This window comes from Fukomys damarensis, unplaced genomic scaffold, assembly GCF_012274545.1.
Source record: "Fukomys damarensis isolate Sample0158 unplaced genomic scaffold, DMR_v1.0_HiC HiC_scaffold_16, whole genome shotgun sequence".
In the NCBI taxonomy this organism is placed as follows: Eukaryota; Metazoa; Chordata; class Mammalia; order Rodentia; family Bathyergidae; genus Fukomys; species Fukomys damarensis.
In genome coordinates, this window is record NW_022900928.1 from 83,645,954 (window position 1) to 83,655,582 (window position 9,629).

A 9,629-nucleotide genomic window follows, 5' to 3' on the forward strand; every position below is an offset into this window, starting at 1 on the left:
CAATCGTCTGCCTGTCCCTGTGTCCTCCTCAGAATAAGCATAAAGTGCAGATCCAGGACACACACCCAGTGAAGCCCGAATTGGCTTTGGTTTACATGGAGTACTTACTAACCCATCCAAAGAATCGAGAGTGTCTACTCTCTGCACCCCGGAGGAAACTCTGTCAACTTTTGAAAGCACTTGAGTTGTCAAAGGTAACTTTCTGCCCTGAAAGTAGAGGTGCTGTAGCAGGTTCTGAGTTGGAAAGGAGATAAGAACAGTACACTCCACAAGCTCGCTGAGCAATCAGGTGAGCCTGGGAGCTGAGCCACTTCCCAGCCCTATTTTTGTTGCGAGAGGGGGTAGAGCCTACATAGGACCCAGCTGGTCCCTGCCCCTCAGAAGACTCGTCACACGCAAGTTCTGCCTATCAGCAGAGAAACACCACCTCCCTTCAGAGTTCTCAGCAGGTCTTTCCAAGAGTCTTGGAGAGTGTTTGATGTGAATTCATGGGCCCCCAGCACCCTGTGAAGTTCTGTTTCCTCCCTCCTACACTGTCACTACTGCTACTTTGTGTGATTATACAACACATCCAGGCTTAAGGTGGGGTCTGCAGAAGAGCATTGTTGCCTAGTGACCTGCTCCCAGGCTGTGTGCCTCCAGCCCCCCCAGGCTGGTGTCAGGTGCAGAGATGGTGGGGCAGGTGTCTCCTGAGCAGTTATCCTGGTTCGCCTATAGTCAGGTGCCTCCTGTTATGGTGACATGTGGTCAGAATGTGGCCCTGAGGTTGTGATATTATTGCAGACAGACTTGGAGTCACTTCTGGGGTCACCAGGTGGGAAGCCCCCGAACTTCAGCGAGTCTGCTGCCTTGCAAGCCTTCAGTCTCCACTGCCGGTTGAGCGTCCATCTTGAGAACAAGGTGTGTCGCATCCCTCCTGGTATGGTCAGCTCATGTCAGGGCCATTTTTGTCACTGATCTACCTCTCTGTGCTTGTGTTGAACAGTTCTGCTTGGAAGGGAAAGTTCACCTGTCCATCTTGGAAAACAATGGGTTTTGGTTAGAAAGCAAGGTTTTGTCTTTAATCCAAGACCGAGAAGAAGAATACCTGAAGCTCCACAGAGTTGTCTATCAGCAAATCATCCAGGTCAGCACTGTGGGATATGGGTCCTGACCACGTGTTTGGTGTGCGCAAATGCCTTTTCTCTTTAGAGTGTAATTTTACACCTTGGGGTTACTCTTTTTAAAATACTCATAGTGGCATTTAAATATCTAGAGGTTTTCACAAAGCAGAGATTGTGGTTTTAATCTAATTTTACACATTGCATGTTTGATAAGTATTTCATTGATGGAATTACATAAAATATGTCTCTAGATTTCTTATAGAGACAAAAATAAGAATGTAGATGTCTGCTCTGGGATAGAGTGTAACATGTAGGAGCAGCTTTGTTGGGCCTGCATGTCTCTTTTCTTAATGGCTTCTGCTGATAACCCCACCTTTCTCTTACAGACCTACCTGACTGTCTGTAAAGATGTTGTCATGGTTGGCCTTGGAGATCTGAAGTTTCAGATACAGCTTCTGCAGTGGAGTCTTACAATCATGCAAACAGGTACAGTATACACCATCTGTTAAAGGACTCTTTTAGAGTAATAAGCCTTTTCTCACTTTCTGTGTTAGGACTCTGGCTGACCAGTATCATATGTGATGGAAACCAGCTTGTATGAAAAGAGCATTGGCTGGTACAGCCAGCATGTTCAGAGGTGTTTCTGGGGTCACGAGTGATTATCCAGTTTCTGACAAGGGCCTTGGGATTCTTTTTCTCCCTAGGATCTATTACATTGCCAGGCTGAATTTCCCCATCCTGGCATCTGTGTAAGGAACCTCAGAGAGGAGCCTGGATTAGTCCTCTCTGGCCTGTGTTGCTGAGGGTGGGGTGAGTTGGGAGTTGTTGATTAATGCCCCCTTTTCCTGGGCCAAAGAAAAGGGGTAGCATGGATCACCCATGGAAACTAGTAACATGATGCCACTTTGGCTCTTTGGGTGCTCCATGAAGGAATGAAAAGGCAGCCACTTAGGGTCCTGGAGGAAGGGGCACATGTGATATGGCCTAAGAAGGCACCTCATTTGGTACTGGTGCCAGGTCTCCTTCACCTTCTGATCAGACTCTGGCCAGAAAGGAAACAGGTTGTCTGTGACCCCCCCCCTGAACCCTGATCCCTCACCCTTAGGGCCCACCAATCCTTAATCTCCAACCATACCTCCTAACCACCAGCCTCCAGCCCTGGTCCTCTTTGATGTGGGCTATTTTAGGTGATTTTTACTATACATCCCAGGTACTGAGACCTGGGGAATGTCAGCCTCTGAGATTTAAATTCCTTTATGCCTAGAGGAGACCAAGAGTGACATCCCAGGTGAGCTAGCCTCGGTAGCCTGGTTGGGTGATAGTTTATCTGTAGTCTTGTTTCCATGGTCTGAACATTTTTCTGCAGCCTAAGAGGGTCTTGTCTCTTTCCCACACTGGTGCTTTGGAAGTACTGGCACTGGGACCTTGGTCAACATACTCAAGTAAGTCTTTGATTACAAGCAAGATTATTCATTTGTGTTTAAAATGTCCAAAGTTGAAGATTAACATTAAGTGGAACCAGTGTTTGTTTCAGAGTCTAGCTTTTCTTTATTATGAAAATTGCATTTTATGCTTGAGCTTATTGATTAAAACCATCCAGATTAATTTTAAAACTTATTTAGGAATGAGTTTTCTACTTTTGGTATTTATAAAATTTACTTTTCTGAGCAGCTAACTAGACTTGTAGGTCTCCAATTAGCCAGTTTTGTCATATAGTGTTTGTTGTGTTCCCTCCAAATAAGGCCCAAAGCTACTCCTAGACCTGTGACCAAACTAATATGAGCTTTATATTTACACATTCCAGTAACCAGGGTTTCCAGGATGAGAGCACTTGTAGCCATTCCTTAGCTGTCACAAATGTACCTGGGGACATAACAGTTTAGCAAGGTAGACCCAGAATCTTATTTGCTGGACTTTTTGCCCTATATGAAAGAGTTTTAATATAGAAACCATTTTTAGTTAAGAAACTAGTTTCTCACTGGGCATGCCCATAATCTCAACACTCAGGAGGATCCCTGTGAGTCCAAGGCCAGCCTGAATTACATAGCGAGACCTCGTCTCAAAAAGCTGGAAAAAAAATTAATTCCTTTATAGTCATTATATTGGAACATCCTTCACACCACACTGAAATGTGTACTAAACAAGAGGTATTCTTAGAACAAAGCTGGGGTGGCCCAGCCCAAAGCCCACATGCTAGAAGTCAGGCTCACAAACATGTGGATCTTCTTGCTTTAACACAGTATTGGACTGGGCGTAGTTCAGTAGAAGGGCACTTGATCTAGCATACACAAGGCCCTGGATTTAATCCCCAACATTACTAAAAAAATTCCAAACCAAACCAAAAAAACACTAAACAAATAAAAAGCAACAAAAACCACACACATGTATGTTTTGAAAAATACCATGCATTCTACAATATCAGGAACTAAAAATAACTGGGATCATCGAAAAAGAAGACTTCCTAGTAAAAAGCATCAGGACAAATAAAAAGGAATGTTACGTTTGTAAAAAATAAGATTATATTAAATGTAGGACTTTGTCTTAATGAAAAGGCAAAGCAAATTGATTTAGAGGAATGTCAGGCAGGCTAAGGCTGCTGCATCCTGGAGACCAAGGCCAGCCATGGACAGGATGGGGACAGCACAGGATGGCCTTTAGCTCACAGGACATCCTGGTTCTTTTTGAGCTGTTGGCTTTTTGGCAGATCCCATGTTGGAATTGTCATGGGAATCCAACTCCTTCTGCTAGACTGGCAGCTTCCTCTTCTTAGTGATGGACTATGAACTTACACAGCCTTGAGAGGCAGAACACAGTGAGGCCTTCCAGATCAGTGCCTCCTGCATGAGGCTGTTGGGCTTAGGATGAACCCTTAGCCAGTTGAACTATCCAGTACCTGTTATGTATTTGGTTTTTAAGACACACATGCTTGAATATAATGAAATAACTTTCCAATTTCTAGCCCACTATGGTTTTGTCAACATTAGAGTGTACCTACCCTGAAGATGGATGTAGGAAGATGGCCACTATTGTCTGTCAGATGTTTAGTGTGCAGAGTGTGGTAAAAGAATTCAGTGCCATCTCTTCACCTCCCCACAATGGGTTCCAGCAGACAAGCAGGTGTGAGGAGTGTATCCTTCTACTCTCTTTTGAATAGGAGAAGAGTTTTGTGAAAGTTTCTGTTGTGGTTTTAGAGATATGACAAAGTTTTGTTTTTTATTCTGGCAGACCATATGTCCTTCTAGAGGGAAACTAGGGTCCAAGAGTATAGAAACTGGAATGAACAGGCTATCTTACTTTGTTGGGTGGGTTTGGATTGTGGGTCACTCTTGGGTCTCAGGCAGGGTTCTGTCTTCTGCTCTGTGTCTGCATTTGGGATTGGGTTGTGTCTCTGGTGGAGCCTGTTGTATCTTTTACTCTTTAGGCTGAGGTGTGTGCCTCTGTCTCTAGGTCTGTTTTCTCAGCAAGTCTTCTTTATCTCTTAAGTGGTGGTCTCTGCATGTGTAGTATCATATCTGTGCTTTATTGCGTGGTTGTTTTACTTAAACATGAGGGGGTCTATAACGAGGCATCTTGAAGCTTCAGTCCTGCCCAGATCTGTGCTGTCTTGCCCCCAGCCCAGACAGTAACCCATGTGGCTGTATGTCAAAGAGAACAAGATCACTAGACACACTCACAGCTCACTAGTAACAAATCACTGGCGCTGCTTTTGTAGATCAGTTTACCAACAAGATTGTTTATGAAGAAAAAGGAAAAGTCAAGATACGAGGATGAATCATAGGAGTAGGTTTGTTATGGATTTGATTTTACCAAATTAATGTCGACAGTAAAGTTGATGATTTGTAAGAGAGAGATAACCAGTAAGCTACTCCCAAGTGTTAGAAATTTCACAGTTTTCCTCTGTGAGATGCATCAAGTTTTGGGAGCACTCAGGCCCTCTTGGTTGTGCCTGTTGCAGCTGATTGTTGACTTTCCTCAAAAGAGAAATAATTTAGATGTGTTAGGAGTCACAACCAAATCGCTGTGTGTTTATATAAGTAGTGAACAAAGTACCAACATGATGATACTGCTCCTGAATGTTGGGTTTATACTTAAATGAAGCAAATTATTTTTATTTAGGTTAGAATTTAGATCAACCTGATCAGCCTGGTGTTAGTATTGGCTCATGGTAATAAATTCTTTTAACTTGCTATTATTTACATGTAGTTAGATTTTTTTCACTAATTATGCCATTTATAACCAATTTTTCTCATTTTCTTTCTAGTGAAAGGATTTTTTTATGTGTCATTACTTCTTGGCATTCTGAAGGAGCTCACTGGAAGTTCCTTGATTCAGAAAAGAGATTCAGATGAAGAAGTGACAGTGCTGTTTGACACAGTCCAGAAAGTGTTTCAGAAAATGTTGGAATGCATGGCACGGAGCTTCAAGAAGCAACCGGAAGAAGGCCTTCGGGTAGTGATGCCCTGTTGGCAGCACTGGGCTGAGGGTGTTTGCCTGAGGGCTCCCAGGGCTGAGCTGCATAGAAATTGTGGCTGCTTAAGTTTGGGTGGGGGCACTGCTACAGGCACCCTTGTAGTGCATGCTGTGTCTTCCGGGGGCTCATGCAAAGGGCTCTCTGCACCGAGGAGGTGGGCGGGGTCCAGATTATGGGCCCCAAGTAGCCCCCCAGGCTCAGAGCAGTAGTTCAAGCCCACTAGCCACAGGACAGGAAGCAGAACTAATCACTGTAGCCCCTGCATGCACATAGTTACTTCCAGAATTTTCCAAATAGAATAGACTTGAAGATGCTAATTTTGGTTATTTGTAGAGTGACAGAGTCCTTGAGTGGGAGAAATGCTGCTTCCCATTATAGGCATTCTCCCGATGCCCATGAGCCCTACCCTGGTCAGAAGCAGTCACAGACATTGCAGTAGCTGTGGTTTCCTATGGATGGTAGAAAGCTGATGTGCAGTGAAAGTGCTAAGGAGCTGATCCATATGAGAAAACCTGTGGGTACTGGGTGTGTTGTGCATGCCTATGATCCTCGCTATTTAGGAGGCCATGACACGAGGGTGGAGAGCTCAAGGCCATCCTTGAGCTACATAGGGAGACATTATCTAAAAATTTTTAAAAAAGAAAGAAGGGCTGCAACTCAGTACTGCAAAACAACAACCAAAAACATGTGCCAGATTTGCTTCATTCTTAAAAGTAGTGCCAAGCCCTGAACAAATTCGAGTTATGAGAGCTGTTACTTTTTCTATCAGTAACCTGTTATTTTTAATGAAAATTCTAAAAAACAGTTTAAATGGGTGACAGTTTGTATAAAATATTTAAGACTTTCAATTTTATTCTAACCTCAGCTGATGGAAGGAGCTAAAGGTTATTGGCCATATTTTTCCTAACCTCATTCATACCTGAATTAATTTGAAATGTCTTTGTTTTTTATGAATTGTTTTAAGCGTCTGTGATATGTTTATTTAATGTACTTAATGCCAGGTTTCCTGTCAGAAGTTATTTTAATGTCACTGGTGTTTCTCCTTTCCTTTCTTCTTTTCTCTTTTGCATCATCGTCTCCTTCCTTGCATCCTTCTTAGTGGTCCTAGTACTTCTAATCTCAAGGGTTCTTATTTTGCTTCTGGTAAATGCTTTGGTCACAGCTGTTCTCCGTTAGCCGGGGTGCCTCAGAGAATGAGTAAGCTGCTGAGAGAAAAGTGGTAGGTCTAGTGACTGGCAGGTGAACCTCACAGTTCCCAGAATGGGGGTGGGTAGCACATATGCTCATTTAAAAAAATTATTTATTTATTCACTTTTAGATTTTTTTTTTTTAAGACAGAGTCTTGCTCTGTAATTCAGGGTGGCTTGGAACTCACTGTGTAGCCCAGCTGGCCTTGAACTTGTGGCGATCCTCAGGCTTATTTTTGTAGTACTGGACATTGAACCTTGGGCTTTCACACTTAGCTGTCTCCTGGTCTTTTAAATTGTTTTATTTTGAGAAAGGTCTTGCTTGGTAAGTCACTCAATTGCCCAGGCTGAAGTCTTTTTTTTTTTTTTTTAACCAAGATAATGCAGCTCTACTGACAGTGACTAATGTGTTTTCTTGCAGCTCCTTTATTCTGTGCAGACCCATCTTCATGAGTTCATAACCACTGTGCAGACATGGCACAAGGACAGCCCAGTCCACCGGGGCATGCTTTCTACTCTGATCGCAGCACCTGTGGTTGAGATCAGCCATCACCTGCGGAAGGTGAGGTACACCAATTCTGAAACCATCCAGCCTCTTTTTGGCTTACAGAATGTCATTCCTACTAGCATTACAGGTTCAGTTTTCAAACCTAAACCCTTTGAGAGCGGTGTGCTCTCCTGAGAGGGCTGCACTCCTCTCAGGCTGATGGTAGCTGGGAGTCATGTGATGGTGAGGAGTGTGCCAGGGACTAGATAGAGCCAGTTCATATTAGGACATTTGTGTTGGCTGCATATCAGGGTGTGCATGTACAGCCTGCAGCCCTGGGCAGCTAGTAAAGGGCCCCCATAAGATCATAAGATGTAAATTTTGAGTTTAAGGTTCACGCATTCACAGTGGGCCTATGATTCATGTGTCTTGCTGTCAAGTGCCTCTGATTTGTTGTTTTGTTTTTTTATATTGTATTGGTATAATTTAGATATACATAAAACATTCAACATAGGGAATTTATACCTATGATATATCTTCTTTTTTCCCCCCCATTTCCCTCACCTCCCTTTGTACTGCCAGTGTTACAAGCTGCCAATTGGGATAATCATGCACATGCCACCAGTGGTTCAAACCAGCAGGTACATGTTAATGTGTGACCTTTAGTGTTATTTTTCATGACTCAATTGCCCGGTGCTCAAGTGTAGATTGTGCTTGTGTGACTTGGCAAGTAAAATGCAGTGATCATTGATGATTCCATTTTAGCTTACATAATTGTGTGCCTATGAAGACATGGGTATTAAGCAGACCTGTAAATTTTCTTAATTAATTAGTATGCTGCTCAAGACAGTTCCTCTTCTCTCAGTATGGCCTATGGAAGCCTAAAGGTTGGACACCAAGAGGCTCGAATGAGTTGGTTGTTTTTTTGGGGTGGTGGTAGTGGTATTGGGTCTCGAATCCAGGGCCTTTACACTGAATTACATCCCCACTCCTTTTTTGTTGTTTTATTTTGAGACAGGGTCTCACTAAGTCACTATGGTAATGTTATTATGTATACCTAAATTATAACAATAAAATATAAAGTTACCCAGGCCTCAGCCTTGCAGAATGCTGGGATTATAAACTTATGCTACCACGCCTGGCTGAGTTGACTCATTTCTTAAGATTATTTCCTGGAGATGAAAGTGGGGATAGTTAGGGGTGAGTAGAATGTAGTAATTCTTTTCTCTGCCTGCTATATTATTACCTTTCTCTTTTTTATTTCTAAGCATAGGAGATTTAAATTTCTGACATCAGTTTCAATAGATCATTTGTTAGTGCATACTGGCTTGTTCTCTTAGCAGTAACTATAGTTGGATGAAAGACAATTTTTTTGTTTTTAGTTTTAAAATTTATTATTAGCATGTTTGCAGTACTTAATGATTATATTTATCACAGGGAGTTTGGACATGTCAATAACACATTTTTTTTTTTTTTTTTTGTACTGGGGATCGAACTCAGGTCCTTGCGCTTGCAAGGCAGGTGGCTGAACTGCTGAGCTAAATCCCCGGCCACATCTTAATTCTTTATTGTCCTCTTCTTCTCCCATCTCTCCCTGACCCCTCTCCTTAGCCCCCTTCCCATTTGAAAAAACTCTATTTCCATTTTTCTTTCTTTTTTAATCTCTTTTCCCTTTCTTCCCTCTTCCCCATCTCTTGTTTCCCATGCTATTTGTCCTATTTTTTCCCCTTGCCCTACTTGCTATTAGCTGTCCTTTATTTTGTTCATTATGATTTTTTTTTTTGGTACCAGGGATTGAACTCAGATCCTTACACTTGCTAGGCAGATGGCGGAACCACGGAGCTAAATCCCTGGCCCCATTGTGATTTTTTAAAAATAACTTTTATTTTATCCCCCCACCAAGCTCCCTCTCCTCCCTATGGGCAAAGGTTTTGTTTCCATGTTTCCTTCTGTTTTCACTTTTTTTCTTATTGTTTCCTTCCTTTCTCCCTTGTTTCCCTTCCCATTTGAACACTTTCTTCCCATTTCTCAGTATCCATTACACATTTCACTACTTATTTCCACTTTTAGTTACTCACACCAGAGAAACAAGGTGGTATTTAGACATGTGTGTCTGATTTACTTCACTTAAGAGTATGGTCTCAAAGTCCATTCATTAGCTATAAATGTCTGAATCTCATCTTTCCTCATGGCAGGGTAGTACTCCATTGTATAAAAAACCCACATCTTCTTTATGTGTGTGTCAGTTGATGGGCATTTGGACTATTACCAAGAGTTGACTATTACAAACTGTGCTGCTGTAAACATGGATGTGCATATATCACTGTGGTATGATGCTTTTTAATCCTTTTTTTTTGGGTTTTTTTTTTTTTTTTTTTTTT

At 42.3% G+C, this 9,629-nt stretch overlaps 1 protein-coding gene across 6 annotated transcripts in view; it reads left to right on the forward strand.

The window, feature by feature from the left end:
- The window catches only part of Ncapg2 (non-SMC condensin II complex subunit G2), a 57,427-nt gene that overhangs the window by 33,940 nt on the left and 13,858 nt on the right, over positions 1–9,629 (forward strand). For 5 of the 6 annotated variants that reach the window (XM_010641640.3, XM_010641624.2, XM_010641658.2 and 2 more), the window contains exons 19-24: positions 33–194; positions 784–900; positions 986–1,126; positions 1,490–1,589; positions 5,365–5,552; positions 7,183–7,323. In XM_010641640.3, the coding sequence (XP_010639942.1) occupies positions 33–194; positions 784–900; positions 986–1,126; positions 1,490–1,589; positions 5,365–5,552; positions 7,183–7,323 (849 nt within the window). Of the gene's footprint in view, positions 1–32; positions 195–783; positions 901–985; positions 1,127–1,489; positions 1,590–5,364; positions 5,553–7,182; positions 7,324–7,830; positions 7,890–9,629 lie in introns of all 6 variants that reach the window. The other variant, XM_010641649.2, reaches the window with a different exon arrangement.